Source organism: Rhinopithecus roxellana, chromosome 17 (assembly GCF_007565055.1).
Source record: "Rhinopithecus roxellana isolate Shanxi Qingling chromosome 17, ASM756505v1, whole genome shotgun sequence".
NCBI lineage: Eukaryota > Metazoa > Chordata > Mammalia > Primates > Cercopithecidae > Rhinopithecus > Rhinopithecus roxellana.
This window is the reverse complement of record NC_044565.1, coordinates 55,176,711-55,194,659: the sequence shown is the minus strand read 5'-3', so window position 1 is coordinate 55,194,659 and position 17,949 is coordinate 55,176,711. Positions and strand designations below refer to the sequence as shown.

Here is a 17,949-nt window from a genome sequence, read left to right as displayed (position 1 = left end):
CTGGGTAGTGCCGTGGTCGCTGCTTTGCCTGTAAAACTTTGCCATTTTTGCCGCCCCACGTGGCCTGAGGTTACCTAATCTAGCTGGCCAGTTTTCCTTGTCTCAGAGGTGACGGCCTCCCATTTTGCCTTTGCGGCAGGACAAGGAGAACTGCGTCCACAGGTGATCAAGGCTGTGGCTCAGAAGCGGCACTATCTGTGGCAGTCACGGGCAGGTGGCCCCACAGGCCTAGGTCTGGGCAATAGTGAGTACGGGAGATGCTACAGGCCAAGCCTTAGGGGCTGGTGGCCCCAAGGGCCCGGTTCTGCAGACACCAAGCTCTGCCTCTCTCTCTGCCCCTGATACAAGAGCAGGCACCTGAAGCACCCCCCCAACAGCCAGTGTCAGTTTTGGTGTTTTCTGGTGCGAACAGTGTATTGTTCTCTGCAGTCAACCCTTCTGCCAGAAAAGTATAGCTCATCTCCAAGCTGAAAACGTGCCATAGCTCAGCAAAGCTCGTCTCTTGGAAAACAGGCTGGTGGAAGGGCCCTCCACTGTCCATCCACCCCTGGCTCTGCCCCCTCCCCACAGCCACACAGCCACCGAAGGCTGCAGGTTCCCATCTTGACCTTCATGGACTGGCTTCATCTCACCTCTGCACGACACAAACAAAACTCACACACAGCCAGATAACACACACACCCACGGTTTGGGTCTTCCAGGTGCCTAGGTACATGAGCCAACCCACACGGCCTCTTCAGCTCACCTTTTCAGTTTCTCCCGGATCTCAGGGTTTTTTATCTCATTTTTCAGGTCCTCGAACGTGTGTGCCGCCGACAAGTTGCAGTAGACCCTGTAGTCGTGGTAGGGCGGGATCCCGTGGTCCCGGCCGCGCTGGATGTTGATGGCCGCCAGGTCCAGAGCCACCGTGTGTGCCATGGAGAACAGCCGCTCCGTGAGCTCCGTGTTCAGCAGCTGCGAGGGCACACGCATTTTCCCCGCCACCCCGAACAGCCCCCTGAGAAGCGGGTCGATGCCGCCCTCATTCACAATCCGGAAGGGGGAGAAGAAAGCTTTGTGGAGAGGGAGGTGACCTTGTGCAAGCGGCTGGAAGTTCTCGTCCAGCCGGTAAAGCAGTGGGTTGACGAGCGTGTGGCCAAACCTGAAGGCGGCGGTGGCGAAGGCGTTGAAGATGCCAGCGTTGATGCCGGGGTCGTAGCCCTGGTACTCCCCCAGCGTCCTCATGCCCACCTCCCCCAGGATCTTCGGGAGCCAGTGCTGGTAGGTGATGTGCTGGATCTCCGCGCCCACGATCTTCCTGGTCTCGTGGTAGATGGTGTCGCCGTCCCAGTGCGGGTTCAGCTTGAGCAGCTCCGCGGCGACGCGGTTGTGCTCGCGGAACCACAGCGTGTGCATGCTGGTCAGGCCCAGCTGCTCGTTGGCGCGGTGGTCCCCGGCCAGGAAGCAGGGGATGGGGCTCTCGTTCTCGTCCCGCATGCACTCGGTGGGCGGCCCGGCGGCGAAGGGCAGAAGCGGCTTCCCGGACCGCTGCACGATGCCCTGGCGCAGCAGGCCGCGGTGGCTGGCCAGGTCGCGTATGCTGCGGGCCTCGTGCTCCGTGCTCCCGTACACGTTGGAGGCGTCGATGTAGGAGGTGAGCTGGTTGATCTGCTCCCGCGGGTACACGGAGTTCATGAGCAGCGAAGTCATGCCGCTGCCGCACACGGGGCTGGAGCGCACGAAGAACATGCAGCGGGCCCCGCTCCTGGCCCGGGAGTCATGGGGGGGGATCATGACAGAGAAGCAGGGGGGGTCGTTGCTGCACACGGAGCTGCAGTGCTGTCCGTCGGAGAAGCGTGCCTGGCTCAGCGCCACCACCGTGGAGTCCAGGTCGTGGTCCAGGAACTGGCCCCACTGCATCAGCATGTGGGTGAACTGCTCGTCGGGTGTGACGGTCTCCGTCCCGATCAGGGTGGTGGATACCAGGCGCGGCATGGGAAGTGCGTGCCCGTTGTACAGCCGGTGGGGGTTGATGCCCCGGGGGGTGTTGAAGCCATTCTCGTACACGGATTTCAGCAGGCGCTCGAAGGCGGTCAGCGAGGCACCCCACATGGGGTGCTGCAGGTTGTTGCAGGTGCCGTCGTGCGTCCGGTACTTCTGGTGGAAGCACATGTCGGAGCAGTTGTTCACGCGCCGGTGGGCGGTGCAGCCCGACAGGTTTGCGATGAGGTTCAGGTACTGCGGAGACACCAGGTCATTGTAGTGGTAACCTGGGCATGGAGAAAAGCAAGATGGCACTCAATTCCCCTGGAGGACGTGACATACAGCCTGGCACCCCTTGGCACCTCTGCCGCTGACATGGGGCTATCTACCCCCAGCTCATGAAACCTGTTGTGCACCATGCAACCAACCCTTCCTGCTGGAAACCTGCTCACCTCCCATTTGGTAAAACTGCTCCTCCCCTCCTCCAGCCCCAAACACAGGTGTTCTCTCCACAGCCCCAGTTTCTGGGCCCTGTCTCCCCTCCACACTCAGCAGTCTCATGGTTTCAACCAGTAGCTCTTCTCTGGGAGACCCCTAACTGATGAAGCCCGACCCACGTTCACCAGTCCAGGCTGACGCTGCTCCAACTTCACTTTAAACGTCCCGCGGAAGAGACAGTCACCACACCTCCACACGAGTGCACACCATCGGTCTCCACACGCCACCGAGCAGGGCATTTCCTGACACACCTGTCGCTGTACATCTCGGTTCACAGGCTTCAAGCTCTCTTACCCCAATATCCAGAAGATCGCCACTTCCTTTCACACTGCCTCCAAAATGTTCCTAGCCCCCGTGCCCTCCTCTCCATTCCTCTGGCAGAATCCTGGGACTGATTTCCATGGCACTGGCCTTCAATTCCAGAAGACCCTCCTGCCTGGTGGAAGCCATCCACACACACACCCTCCCCACAGCAAGCGCGCCCTCCTGCGAGCCTCGCACAGACTCTGGCTAGGTCACCTCGCTCAGAGACCTTCCATCTTTGCCCACTAGCTACAGAAGAAATTCCAAACATGATAGCCTGGGCCATCACTCCACAGATGAAAGAGATCTTCCTAAGTTCAGCTCCTAGTCTTCGCCTTCAAGACACCTGCTCCAAGCAACAGCGACTCCACGTCCTGGGGTCAGACATATCAGATCTCTGTGTTCGCCAAAGTGCTTCCCCCACATATTCATACATCCTAGGCCTTCACCTTCCTCAACACTCCTCCTTTCCAGGCACATGTCATGCCTGCTGAAAAGCTACACATGCACACACACATGCACACTTAAATGTTTACCACTCAACACATGCACACACTCACATGCAAACGTGCTTACAGATCACACTCACACTTTCACGTGTGCAGACACTCACAGAGTTCCAAGCCATCAATGCCTCTTTTTTCTTTTTTTTTTTTTTTTTTGAGATGGAGTCTTGCTCTGTTGCCCAGGCTGGAAGTGCAGTGGCCGGATCTCAGCTCACTGCAAGCTCCGCCTCCCGGGTTTATGCCATTCTCCTGCCTCAGCCTCCCGAGTAGCTGGGACTACAGGCGCCCGCCACCTCGCCCGGCTAATTTTTTGTATTTTTTTAGTAGAGACGAGGTTTCACTGTGTTAGCCAGTATGGTCTTGATCTCCTGACCTCGTGATCTGCCCGTCTCGGCCTCCCAAAGTGCTGGGATTACAGGCTTGAGCCACCGTGCCCGGCCGCCTCTTTTTTCTAAAGTTTCTCCAGCCCGCTTCTGCTTGTCAAGATCACAGGTATCACTATGGACACCTTTAAAGCAAACAAGAGACGGCCCCTTTTCTGTGGGGGAGCGGTGTGCATAACATCCACATAAGAATGCAAAGAATTGGAAGTGAGGCATTTTCCAGGCTGGGGAGAGTAAGTCAGAAACACACACCCCGGTGTGTTGGGTGGGAAAGGTCTGTGCAGGGAACATGAACCCCAGGCTCCCCTCAGCCCCTGGTTCTGTTCTGTCTGACTTTTCCCAGAGGCTGAAAACAGTGAGCTGAACCATCTGGCCCTATTTTCATAGCGACTCTTAGGAAGTCCCACAGAATTATCAATCTTGAACATCCAGAGAGCCAAGAAAGCAGAGCGCCAGGAGGAAAAGCGCTTCCTCCCAAATGCCTGGCTGGGCTGCGGGGCTGGTCTCCGGGCTTTCCTCCAGAACGTTCACTTTTTCCATGGCATTGGCCATGGGTTCTGAGGCAGACCAGACCTGCCAACCAGAGCAGGTGGCACCGACCCTGACCCCAGTTTCCCAGGGCTGGTTTGCCCATGTCTGTCAACCCACGCAGGGTGGTCACCCAGCCTGATGATTTAAAATGCATGAAACCATGTTACTTCTCTGCAGGAAACCCTAACGTTCCCATTTCATACAGAGCCAATGACACATCCTTATGTTCGCTCCCAGGCCCTTTCTGGTGGAGCACAAATCTCCCTGTCTTTATCAGCCCTTCCCCACCCCCCTTCCAGCCACACTGACCACCTGCTATTCCACTATGCCCAGATGTGTCACACCTCCAAGCCTCTGCATGTGTGGTCCCCTCAGATGCTCCAGGGAGGCCCCCTCACCCTTGTGGGGTCCCTGCTCACACGTCACCTTTGCCCATGGGGAACAGTACCCCACCCAGGGCGCCACCCACCTCCCACCTGCTGTTTCTCTCTGGGTCACTTGCTGGGGCTTCTTATACGCAGGGACCTCTCTCTGGTTTCCCATCTGCATTTCTCTGGACGGTTTGATCTTTGAGGGCTGAGGTTTTTATTTCTTCTGTTTGTGGCTGTAGGCCCCAGCCTGGGACAGTGACTGGCATAGAGGGTGTGCCCTGACAGGCAGGTGGAACGAGTAAGTGAAGAAATGAGTGCCTGCATGTGCATCTAACTGCTTCTCAGGTAAACAGCAAAGGTATAAAATGATTCACTTTGTTGGGGTGATTTTACTTTTTCCTTTCTGCCTTTCTGAGTCCAAATCTTTTTTTTTTTTTGAGACAAGAGTCTCGCTCTGTCGCCCAGACTGGAGTGCAGTGGCGCGATCTCGCCTCACTGCAAGCTCTGCCTCCCGGGTTCACGCCATTCTCCTGCCTCAACCTCCCAAGTAGCTGGGACTACAGACGTCTGCCACCATGCCCGGCCAATTTTTTTTTTTTTTGCATTTTTAGTATTTTTAGTAGAGATGGGGTTTCACCGTGTTAGCCAGCATGGTCTCGATCTCCTGACCTCATGAGCCCGCCTCGGCCTCCCCAAGTGCTGGGATTACAGGCGTGAGCCACCGCGCCCGGCCCCTTGAGTCTAAATCTTTCTATAATTGGCATGTAATGACACACAATGGACATGTAGTTCCTCACAAGGAACAACTTCCAACAGCCTAGCTTCGAGGAGACGTTTCCAGATGGCTTTATTTCTGTGGTGGCAGCAGAACCCACTTGCTGAGCTGCCACAGTAATATTTAAAGATCTGATCCTGTAACTAAATGAAGAAAGATAGGGAGTAGCAAGAAATTACACTTAGTAACTTCCCTCTTCATTCTCTGGAGAAGAGAACATGGCCTTTCTACCAGGAGACTGGCACCAGGGACTTGGGAAGGGGCTGGGACCCCACATGCCTGGTGCCTCTCATCCTAGTCTCCCCCTGCACCTGACAAGCACAAAGTGCCAAATAAACACTTGTTGAAATAACAAAATGGGCTCTGATGCATCTCCCCAAGAATGTGCCTGGTAGGCGAGGCTGGAGTTTCATCCATCAAGAGAAGCAGAAACATTCAGAGGCCTCCAACCCAATATTTCCTGCCCTGCCTCGCCCCGCCCCCAACCACAAGAGGCCAGGAGAGGACTGGGAAGCAGGAGCTGTGGAATGTGCAGTTTTGCATGGGCTGGTGCCTGGGCTTCAGCACCAACAGGGCTCCAAAACCTAACAGGTTGGGGCTGGCTCAGAGCAACACTTTACTCCAAAGACGGGGATAAATTACCCTACAGGTCTCAACTCCACGCCTCTTTCATTCAACCCTTGAAGAACATTTTTTGCTCTAATCATAAAAGATGCTCATTGAAGACAATTTGGAAAACTGAAAAATTATAAGGCAATTCTTTCATCCCACAGGGACAGCTACTGTTGCATTCTCCTCCGTGCTCTGTGTGTGTGTGTGTGTGCGCGTGCGCACAGAACTGTGAGTAACCAGCTGCTGCTGAAAATGATGATTTTACATAAGAAAGTCAGGGTCCTCTACGGGTTCATCAATAGTACAACTACCAGCAAGGACAATAATGACATGTAAAGGCATCTGTTATTTACTGGGCAATGGCAAAGTGCCAGAGCAGAGTGAGCGGGGGACATACCTTCACCAACAGCATCTCCACACCAGCCCGAGGTGATCTCATCAGCTGGTTTCACAGACCAGGGACTCTTCCGAAACAGCCCTCCTAACACGCATGGCGCCGCATTCCCAGGACACAACGTCACTCAGGGAGCAAGCACGCTGCTAAGTCCTCCTTTACGGCTCATTTGTTGCAGAGGGACTGGGCTTGCATAACCCACCCTGGCCAGGTGGACATACTGTAGCCTGACCAGCACTCCAAGGGACTTCACGTCCCCCAGAGATTCCTATTAAACCAAAGTAACAGCGACAGGGCTGTAGGGCTCAAGACGACTCACAGTTTAAGGAAATAATTTCACAGTTCATAAGCACAGTGGGAAAGAAAGTGCTGGAACTCTTCCCTAGGAATGTGACTTAACTGTGGCGTGTTCAACCCCATTACTCAGGCCATGGAGGAGGAAGAAAAAGGCTTTGGTACTGACTTGTCCCGTTGAGGTCGACCATCAAGCCGTGCTGCACGTGCTCCTGAATGAGCTGCAATGTCCGTTCAAAGATTTCTCCTGCCCGGGCCTGTTCAACCGTGTAAGGATCCCTCGGATACCGGAACAAGGCCAGCAAATCATTTGGAGAACGAGGACGGCTAACCAGAGTTTAGGGAGAAAAAAAGGAAGAATGAAACGGATTACTGAAGATAAAATTCACAGTATCCAAAAATATAATCATTGCTATTAATATTTCTACAGCTACTTTCTACAACATAATGTACTATACCTTCCTCATCCGGAGTGGAGGCAACAAAACAAAAACAAAACAGACAAAAACCGGAAGACACTAAAAACAGATAATTAATTAAGTCAATAGAGAAAATCGCAGATATTGCATTTCAAATAAGAGGCAGAAACACTGCTTTGGGATCAGCAACATGAACAAATACACTAATGACTTTTAAACTATTTGTTTTTGCCAAATCATGTAGTCATAAGCCAAAGGAATGAGTTGAAATTTTCAAAGAATGTTTTGGTTATGGATGACAGCCAAATTCTATTTGAAAAGCACACGTCCTTCTGTTATTTCAACCCCCAGAAAACTGGTGCCCATGTTGTTCATGATTTTTAAATTAAACATTTTGGTCATCAGATAATCAAATCAAAATTCATACACTAGAACTGCATGCATTCTTTAGTCACTCCCACCTTCACCCTAAAGCTCTGTGATTTGAGGGTCAGTGTGTTTACAGCCCCGTGATACCTGTCAAACAAATGTGTTCGGGTTGAGTTTATAGCTCTGTCAACAGTCGCAATCGCTTCCACAATGGAGGTAGCTACAAACGGATCTCCATTTCGACTGACGTCAGGAACTAGGAAAATACAAAGTCGCGTATTACCAGGAAAAATACTACACAATTACTCATAAAATGATGTCTAGACACTACATCATTTAGCCACAAGGCATACTTTTCTCCAAATGTTATTTCTATTTTTCAAATCCAAACTCAAATTATTTTCTCACAAATTCTACTAGAAGCTGTTTCAGACAGCATGAAAATTACAGACTTTAGCTTTTGAAATCATGTTATACCTAAGAAGACAGGAAGTAGTTATAACGTGAAGCATGGAAGATCTTATACTACATGCGGCAGCACATGGGAGGTGTGGACTGAGGCCTCCCTGTGTGGCCAGCTGAGCGGACAGGATATCTGTGGGGACACCTCAGGGTCCAGCAGATCTCATCCATTCCTCTCATCAAGGGCCACAGCCTCCCTGGACACCGGGATCCTAACCCGCTCCCCTCTTTAAAGATCAGCTGCTGCCTCTATGATTCCATCTTCTCGCCCGTGGACTTGCAACTCCCTCCTCACACACACATCACACACACACAATCACATTATACACACAGAAGCACACACAGCACCTACATAAAACATTATACAGAGACACACACACACTATATGTAGCACATTACATGCATGCCACACACAGATCCATACCACACACATACCACACACATACAACATTATACACACAAACACATGCCACACATACACAGCACATTATATACACAGAAACACATATACCACCTACACAGGACATTATATACAGACACACACCACGCCACACATAACCCATCACACACACACCACACAGATACATATCACGCATGCACCACACATACAGCACATTATACACACACAAATCACATTATACACACACATCACTTTATACACACACATCACATTGTACACACAAACACACATACACTACACACACAAATCACATTGTACACATACACCAGAGGTACCCACCACACACTGCACATGATACACAGACACAAAGACACCACACACCCACACCTGCCCCTCCTGACTGAAACCTGCCCCCCCCCCCCCCGACTGAAACCTGTCCCCTCCTGACAGGGATCTGCCCCTCCTGACAGGAACCTGCCTTCTCCTGACTGAAACCTGCCCTCTCCTGACTGAAACATGCCCCCTTTGGACAGGGACCTACCCCCTCCTGACATATCCCACCTACATAGCACATTAAACACAGACACACACCACATATAGGACATGACACGCACACCACACACAGAAATATGCACCACACACACAGAAGATTATACATACAGATACACACAAAAATCACACATCCATCACACTACACTCAGATACACACCACACACACATCACATTAGACACACATACACGCCACACAAATACAACACACCCAGCACATTATAAATAACACACACAGCCCACCAAACATACAGATACACACAACACTATACACACAGATACATACTACACATGCCACACCATAGCACACCACACATACTCATCACACTATGTAAACACACACATACACACACCACACAACACAGACATACACCCCCCAAACACCACATAAACACACAACATGCACAAACACATCAAACCAAACACAGAAACATGTACACACACAATCGCACACCTTATCTACCCCTAATGTTACTGCCCTCGTTCTGGTTCCCTCTTGTCATTCTTTTCTGCTTAATACTAAGTCCCTAGTTGATATTTTACCAAATAATATAAACTAATTCCAACCAACTTTTATTTTTAGTGATAAAAACAGCTCTAACCATCTCACGCAATGACATGAACCCCAATAAATCCAAAGTTAATTTCATTTTTCTTCAACATACGCAGTCTTTTGACAGATGCTGACACAGCTCAACACACCCTTACAAAAAGGCTTCTTTCACTTGGCTGCTGGGACACAGCCCTCCATGGGGACCTGCCCCCTCTTGACAGAGACCTGCCCCCTCCTGACTGAAACCTGCCACTTCCTGACAGGGACCTGTCCCCTCCTGCCTGAAACCTGTCCCCTCCTGAATAAAACGGGTCCCCTCATGACAGGGCTTGCACACTCCTGACTGAAATCTGCCCCATCCCGACTGGGACCTAGCCCCCTGACAGGAACCTGCCCCCTCCTGACTGAAACCTGCCCCCTTCAGACAGGGACTTACCCCCTCCTGACTGGAAGCTATCCCCTCCTGCCTCAGACCTGTCCCCTCCTGACTGGGATCTACCCCCTCTGACTGAGAACTGCCCTCTCCTGACTGAAACCTACCCCCTGCTGATAGGGACATGCCCCCTCCTGACAGGGACATGCACTCTTTAAACTGCAACCTAACCCCTCCTGACTGGGCAGGGACCTGCCCCCCACCCCACTGAGATCTGCCCCCTCCTGACTGAAACTTACTCTCTCCTGACTGGCACCTGTCACCTCCAGACTGGGAACAGCCCCCTCCTGACAGGAACCAGCCCCAACCTGACAGAAACCAGCCCCAACCTGACAGAAACCTGCTAACTCCTGACTGAAACCTGCTAACTCCTGACTGAGACCTGCTAACTCCTGACTGAGACCTGTCCCCTCCTGACTGGGACCTGCCCTCTCCTGACAGAGACCTGCCCCCTCCTGCCTAAAACCTGGCCCCTGCTGAATGAAAGCAGCTCCCTCCTAACAGGGACCGGCCCCCTCCTGACAAAGAACTACCCTCTCTTGACAGCGACCTGCCCACCCCTGACAGGCACCAGCCCCTCCTGTGTGAAACCTTCCCCCTCCTGACAAGAACCTGCCCCTTCCTGTCTGGAACCTGCCCCCACCAGACAGGGACCTGCCCCCTCCTGACAAGGACGTGCCCCCTCCTGACTGAAACCTGCCCACTCCTGACTGGGACTTAGTCCCTTCCTGACAGGAACCTGCCACCTCTTGTCTGGAACCTGCCCCCTCCTGACTGAAACCTGCCCCCTCCTGACTGGGACCTGCCCCTCACTGTGATTTGCTTTCTCCTGGTCTCTTCCTTCCTCCTGAGCACTCCACTTCAGCTGTGGGTTCTCGCACTCTCTCTCTCTTTCTCTCTCTGAGTCAGGTCAGTCCTACCCTTGCTCTCTGTTACCGTCTCTGCATGCGTCCACTGTCCATGTCTTTATGGTCATTCTGCCTTGCCCGCCAGGCCTCTGATGCTGCAGCTCCAGCCCAGTGACCAGGTGTTCTGGTCCTCCACAGCACCTCCCTGTGTGGTTCCATTTCACGCTGTTGTCTTAACATTCCCAACTTGACACCATCGTCCTGACCTCTCCCTACAGTTCACTTCGTGGCTCTAACCACCCACTCCAGGCTTTTCCCTTTTCCATGCTCAAACAGGACTCCTCCATCGCCTCTTCCCCCAGGCTGGCCTCTCCCCAACTGTTTCTGGGTCTCAATCAGTGACACTGGCAGAGCCCAGCAGTTACCCCACAGTGCGAGCCAACTATTGCCAGGCCCCTCAGATCTACTATTGGCCACGTGCCCAGGGACTGGCCCTGCAGACCCCAGCTGTGGGCCCGGGTACAGGCACTCCTTCTCCCACTTGGCCGGCACCCTCTGCTGTCCTCCCGGATACCTATCCCGGACACTTCATCCACAACCCAAGCCGAGTCTTAGGAAAGCAGACCGGCTCACGGTGCTCCCTGCTGGGAACTTCCTCATGGCGCCCTGGTATGTCCGCGAGGACAGTCGAACTCTGCAGCCCGGTCAGCACCAGCACCCCGAGGACTGCCCCAGCCCTGTGCTCCCCACCCCCTCGGCACTGGGCTCATTCTGACCCCAGAACCCCACCCCTCTACTCTCCCCGACCAGGCTGCCCCCTGCTACCCCCTCATCTCCCCGTGGCTCCTTCTGCTCAGAAATCAATACTCAGGCGAGTGCTGACCCCCTCTGCTTCCCACTCTGACCCACGCCTTGCCCTGCGGTTCCTCGTGGACTCCTCACTATCTGAGTGTGACTGCTCATGTCACTGCTTCTTACTCATCTCTCCATCAGGATCTAACTCCATGGAGCCGAGCGCCTGGCGCACCTGGCTCTGCACCGAGGACAGATTCCAGCCCACGAAGGCATTTGCTGAATGAATGACCAAGCGGCAGCGACTATCCGTGTAACTGGGTCAACCCAGGGCCCTTCCGAACCACGTTCTTACAACATGTGTTCACACCCAGCTATGGATGGACACCTCCAGCCTGACTTACTTCACCGCTAACAAACATCACAGGCACGTGGATTAGGTGAGCTCGTCGGCTGTTTTGCATATTTGAGGAAGGTACACATGGACAAATCAAATGACTGAAAAGAATTTCAGCTAGGCAGAAACTTTACTTTTGTGTGTATCTCAGAGCCCAAATTTACTAATTTTTGGAATGCAATATTTTTATGCCAATAGGTAGATGAGTCATACAATTTTACATAATTTTGTGACTCTAACATTTCATTCTTATTAATGATTTAAGTGGAATTTGTTTTTCTATAAGCAATGATCACAGAAAAATAATCCAAAAGCATTTCTTTATCTACCTTTTTATAAAAAGAAAAGGAATCCAACCACAATATTAATGACGGTATTTTTGGGGGATGGAATTACGGGTGGAAGATTAAATTTCAGATGTAGTTAATTCATGTTAAGGTGGCATTTTTCAAGCAAAAAACAAATATTAATTTAAAATAATCCACCAGTTTTTAAGTTTCATCAACTTAATTTTACATCAACTTTACATTTCACACTCTACATATAACGGGAAAATAAGGTCACTTAAGACTTTTCCTAAATAATTCTGAAAAGTCTTTGAGGAATTCCATTACGGTTCACATTTATGTCTGCCATGTTCACGGCACTGAGTGGGGGTCACTCTTCTTGTCTGTTAACAAGTCCCATGGAGAAGGCAGATCAGTCACAAGGAGAGTGGAAAAGGCAAAACTAGAGTCACAGTGGAGGCCCAGGGGGAGGGCCAGCGCCCGTGGGGAGGGGGGTGATGGCCAGAGGGTCCTTTACCACATGAAGGGGGGTTTGTGCGCGTTCTCAGAGTGCTGTTAACTCTAGGGGGACAGAGTTGGAGTGGGAACACACCACTGATGAGATGCAGGTTTGGGTCACATCATAAAGACTCCATGCAAAGCTAAAGGGTGTGTCACCCTGGTGGCCACAGGAGACACGGAGAAGGGTCAGGGACACATGACGGGCATCACTGGGTCTGTGGGTTGAGAAAGAGGGGCCAGAGCGACCCGGGCCTCTGTTATAAGAACCCGGACAAGGTTGCCAAGGGCCTCGGGGTGAGTGGGATGGAAGCGGTGGGGGGACCAGGATGCAAACTGGCAAATGCAGATGTGGAGTCAGGATGGCTCTAGGACCACTGACTGGATCTAGGTAAGGCTGCCTATAAGCACCTAGAGGTTCCCACTGAAAGATGCTTCCAGAGCATTCCTGGCCACAGCCCAGGGAGAGAGACACCGCAGCTAAGGAATTGGAATCTCATCAAGCAACCACATTTGCCAAATTATAACTGTAAATTACACCTGGACATTTCTGGACAGATGCGGAAGACCTGAGAGCAAAGCTCTGCCCAGTGGATGGGCAGCAGGGCCTGCAGGTGCCTGAGTGGAGGGGAAGGGCTGGCAAACAGCCTGGCCATGCACCAGGAGAGTGTCCCCACCTGAGAATCACAGGTGCTGTGTCTTCTGAATAATTCTAAACAGCCTAAGCCAATTGGCCTGGGACTGCACTAGGGGCCTGTGGGCTTTCTTTGTGGATACCACGTGGGTAGATGTGGGCATGTAGCATCTTACCGTTCACACTGAGCACCATGCTCACCGAGGCTGACCCAATGGTGTTCCGGGCTACACACTCATAGCGGCCTGCGTCTGCAGGGCCAACGTCATTGATGGTCAAGAATCCTTCAGGGCTGATGTGAAATTTTCCGCTTTCTGTCACCTGAACCCCATCCTGGAGCAAAACAGAATGAAAACAGTAATAGAAGTAAGACTAAGAAGCAGAAGCTGTCTGACCTAGGGTTGGGGGAGGGGAGACATTTGTTAGGATTTGCAAATGGAGAAGCTCCCAGGCTGTGCTCGGATCCATCCAGGCCTGGGAAGGGAAGGAGACATGGTCAGTTCTTCCAATGCCAAGCTGGCGAGATAAACTCTTTCCACATCTCATTCTTCAGGAGAACAGAGCTTGATAGCTTGAGGCAAGGATGATTTTCCAGAACGAGGAGAAGTGGCACCAATGATGACTCCCTTAGACACCCGCCATGGTGGGGGGCCCTACAAAGAGACCTAGGAGTGTCTCAGAAAGAGAGGGCATTGGTCCAAGGGCAAAGAAGGATCAGAGGCAGACACAGAGGGACAGGTGACCTCCCAGCTGAGGCCGGAGCAAGAGCGGACGCCTGGAGTGTGTGCGGCGAGGAATGAAAGGACGCAGAGATTCACAGGGCAGTGCAGGGATGCGGTGGAGGATGGGACCACCTCCGCTGAGCACTCTCCTTCTGTGCGGACCAGTGCGGCCGGCCCTGTGCTCCCGGGAGGGATTTCACAGAAACACGGGTCGTGGTGTGTGAGTGCTGCCCACATTTTCCTATTGAGCTTAATAAAAACAGCAAAGAAATGAAATAACAATGTAAACCCTTCCTTATTGATGATGAGACCACAGTTCTGTAAGACAGTTATTCTTTGCTTTTGTTACGGAAAAGATTAAAAAATGCAATGCTCCAAGTTTGTTTTGTTCTTATTAGTAAGGATGCCCTGAGAAACCTCAAGGCTTACGATCTGAATGTTTTTCTTTCTGCTACAGAAAGTCTAGAGGAAGTGGGCAGGCAGCAGCTGTCCAGCCCATCACACCCCACAGCAGAGGGGAGGCTGGGGCGTGGGCACTGCCCTGCCTACCTTGTTCCAGGTGGTGGGTGGTGTGGGCGCCAGCCCATCTACCTTGTATCTGGGTGGTGGCTGGCTCGGGCACCGGCCCACCTACCTTGTTCCAGGTGATGGCTGGCTCGGGCTCGCCCTGGGAACTACACGGGAGCTGCACATTGGCGCCCACCTCCACCGTTGTGTCGCTGGGAATGCTGGCAAACACTGGGGTGACTGGAAGGCAGATGTAGAGAATCCAGGAAAACGAGTCAATGACATCAGAAAACTTCAGAACAAGATCCCCTGCCCTCCATCAGGCCCACCCAGGGATGCTGGCAGCTCGCAGTCAGTTTCAGAACGGGCCCTTCCCTGCCTCCCAGCAGCCTCTGCACAGGGCAGGGAAGCCTGAAAGGTCCCAGGGAAGATCCGCCCGCCTCCCTGTCTCCCAGGGCAAGGAGAGCAAAGTGTAACCAGTGTCTTCCCTGCTCAGAAACAATCAGCCGCAGGGTCCAGGACGGGCGGGCTGCCATGTCCTCCAGCCCCCGCCCCTCACCGATGGCGGGGCAGTCTCAGGCATATGCTGTGCCGCAGGGCCCACGGAGGACAACGAGCTCTGGGGACAGCCCAACTCTCGGAGAAGGAAACAGAGGGGAGCTTCCTCCTCTGAAAGAGCAGGAGCGTGGCTGACTGCGGGGATCGGGGGGCCGCTCAGAAATCTCACCCCCGCATTCTCTACACAGGCACCCAGAGTCCCGCTAGGTCAGGGACGCAAAGGGCAAACCCAAGAAACACAGAGCCAATCCGACGGGTCAGTCGTCAACAGCCTGCTGATGACGGGCCGAGGGAAGCCCCTTCCAGAGGTCCGCAGCGTCTCAGAACATCCCCAAAAGGGACACAAGGAAATCCAGCCCTATCCTCCCCGCACGTCATCTCTGCCCCACTCCCCACAGTCTCCATGACAAGCTCAGGGACTGTGGCCACCTGGACTGCTCCGCTCTGGGAGCCACTCATGCTAACACTGGAGTTAGCCCAGGACGCCTGCAACACGGGGGCTGGGTCAGGGGCCTTCGCTCTTGCAGAGGCCACAATCAGTGCTATGCTGACTCTGTCAGGAGGGATATGAGGTTGCGGGGATCCTTCTCATTGCAGAGAACAGGCAAAAGCAGCATCCAAAAAGGACAAGAGGAAGGCCGGGGTCCAAGGATGAGCGGTAGACGGGAGAGCAACCGGATTTGGCCCTCGTGACACATCATCTGGGGTCTGTGCCTTGGGAGCGGACTTGATTAGACTGTGTTCCTTAAACAACCACCCCGGAAAGGGCAGTTCGAAACAACCCTTTTCTAAAATAATCTTAATTAACCAAGGGAAAAAAACCAAATAGACTTGACTTTAACAAGTCAATCTTATCCAAGTTCAAAACAATCATCACTGAAAAATAAGCAAATGTTTTCATCAGCTAAAGGGACAGAGACTGAATGAGCTACTATGCAGACACCTTGGGGGCACAAGCACAATGACGGTGCATAAAACGCAGAGAGAAGAGCCAGCGCTTTATAACGAAGAATAATACTAAGGTCAGCTGCAGAATCTGTGTTTCCTGATAACCGATCTGAGAAAATCAATTCAGTCCACAACCTCCTGGCACCTACCTCTGGGCTGCACAGTCAGGTGGGCCACGACCTTCTGGGAGCCGATGATGTTGACAGCCTGGCATTCGTACTGGCCCTGGTCGTGGAGGGCAACCCCGGAGATTCTAAGTGTTCCCGATGACAGGACCAGGTGCCGCCGGTCCACGGAGAGCTGGCTCCCTGCAAGGGCATGGGTCCATTACACTGGACACTCGGACGTATGGAGAACTCCTGTTCTCAAACTGACAGCATCACAGAAGCTTGTCTCCACCCGGGTCGGGGCGCCGAATAATTCGGCTTGGCCCTGCATAAGCAAATCTTTGACTCCCCAGCAGACACCATGGTGATACCTGAATGTCCCCACACCCGTAACTCAGAGAGGGGTTGACAGGGGCAGAGAACAGAGGGAAAAGCATTACACAGGGAGCCAGGAAGATGTGGGGACTCGGGGGGCTCTAGGGGGGGCGGATGGCCGGCTGGGAGAACCAGGACAGGGAGCCAGGAGGATGTGGGTACTCAGGGGGTCTGAGGGGGTGGATGACCAGCTGGGAGAACCAGGGAGAGGACTGAGTGCTGGAGATGATGAAGAGTCAAGTGAGGCCCCAGCACGTTCCTTTTGGGGATAAGTCTCTTCTGTTCTGCCCATAACTGCCTGAGAAAAGGGAAGTCCAGGGTGTGTGATGCAGGCACAGGCCTCCTCCCCAAAGACTCCTGGGTGGGGCCCCTCAGAGGGATGAAGGGATGGGCTGGCCATCTGGTGCCAGCTGGAGTGGACAGGAGGTCTCAGGGCCACTGCCTGCATCCGAGGACAGGAACCAGGAGGTCTGCGTAGCTCCTTCTCCAGCAGTTTCAGCTCCTGCCCTCATCCCAACCCCCATCCAGGCTGTGCCTTACGCAGTAACATGCCCAGTGACTTTCCCATTGAAGGAAGAGAGCTAGGACTGTAGGCAAAGAATGTGATGAAAGGTCACGACGCTGAACGGGGAGGTGACAGTGAGGGCTCTGGGAAGCAAAGTCAGAGCAAAAGCTGTTTGTCTGTTTCAATATAGTCCATGACTGTTTCCAGAAAATTCTATCCTCCATGCAAATAGATTCCTTCAAGATGCTACTTAAAAGCACGACCTAGAGACTATCTGAAACAAGGCAGGTGTGAGGGAGTCAAAGGCAGGAACCCCAAGTCTCTTCTGTAATGACAGAGCTTCTTAGAGTTTCCTGCCATGATGTCCATGAGGGACAGCCATGCATGGACAGGAAGCTGCGGGGGGTGTGCAGACACCCCTGCGCTTCCCAGTGCCTTGGTCCTGTGGAATCCCGTCCCAGCTCAGCCCTGTCCAGAACACATTGGGGGTTGCCTGGGCACGGTGGAAAAGTGTGCTTCCTGTGTCTGTGGCTGCGGAGGGAGCAGGCAAAGGCCTGGGGCCTGGCTCTTACCTCCCTTGGTCCAGGCAATGACAGGCGGCGGATTGCCCTTGGCTTCACACTGGAAATCCACAGTCTGGCCCTCGATGACGACTCTGTCCTGAGGCGTCACAGTGAACTGAGGAAGAGCTTCCGGAGAGAAAGCATTCGAAACAGGACATGTAAAAAGCAGCATGGGGTAAAAACGCCACCAGGAAAATGACCACAGTCTTGGCAGACACCTGACGATTAGGAGCGATGTCTACAACGAAGAGTCAGAAAGAGGCAGAGGGCACAGCAGAAGATGGGAGCGAAACAGAAAGAAGATGAAGGATGGGTGAGTTCTCAGCATCACCCTGGAAAGCACACAAAGACTGTTCAACCACACTGTCAGCTGCAATGCACAGAGGGCACAGAT

General features: G+C 52.9%; 1 protein-coding gene across 2 annotated transcripts in view; it reads right to left on the bottom strand.

Moving 5' to 3' along the window:
- Positions 1–17,949, bottom strand: part of PXDN (peroxidasin) — a 109,769-nt gene that overhangs the window by 15,418 nt on the left and 76,402 nt on the right. For both annotated transcript variants that reach the window (XM_030921193.1, XM_030921194.1), the window contains 7 exons: positions 17,565–17,681; positions 16,155–16,313; positions 14,627–14,739; positions 13,447–13,603; positions 7,565–7,673; positions 6,799–6,956; positions 746–2,249 (listed from right to left, as the gene is read on the bottom strand). In XM_030921193.1, the coding sequence (XP_030777053.1) occupies positions 746–2,249; positions 6,799–6,956; positions 7,565–7,673; positions 13,447–13,603; positions 14,627–14,739; positions 16,155–16,313; positions 17,565–17,681 (2,317 nt within the window). The remainder of the gene's footprint in view (positions 1–745; positions 2,250–6,798; positions 6,957–7,564; positions 7,674–13,446; positions 13,604–14,626; positions 14,740–16,154; positions 16,314–17,564; positions 17,682–17,949) is intronic.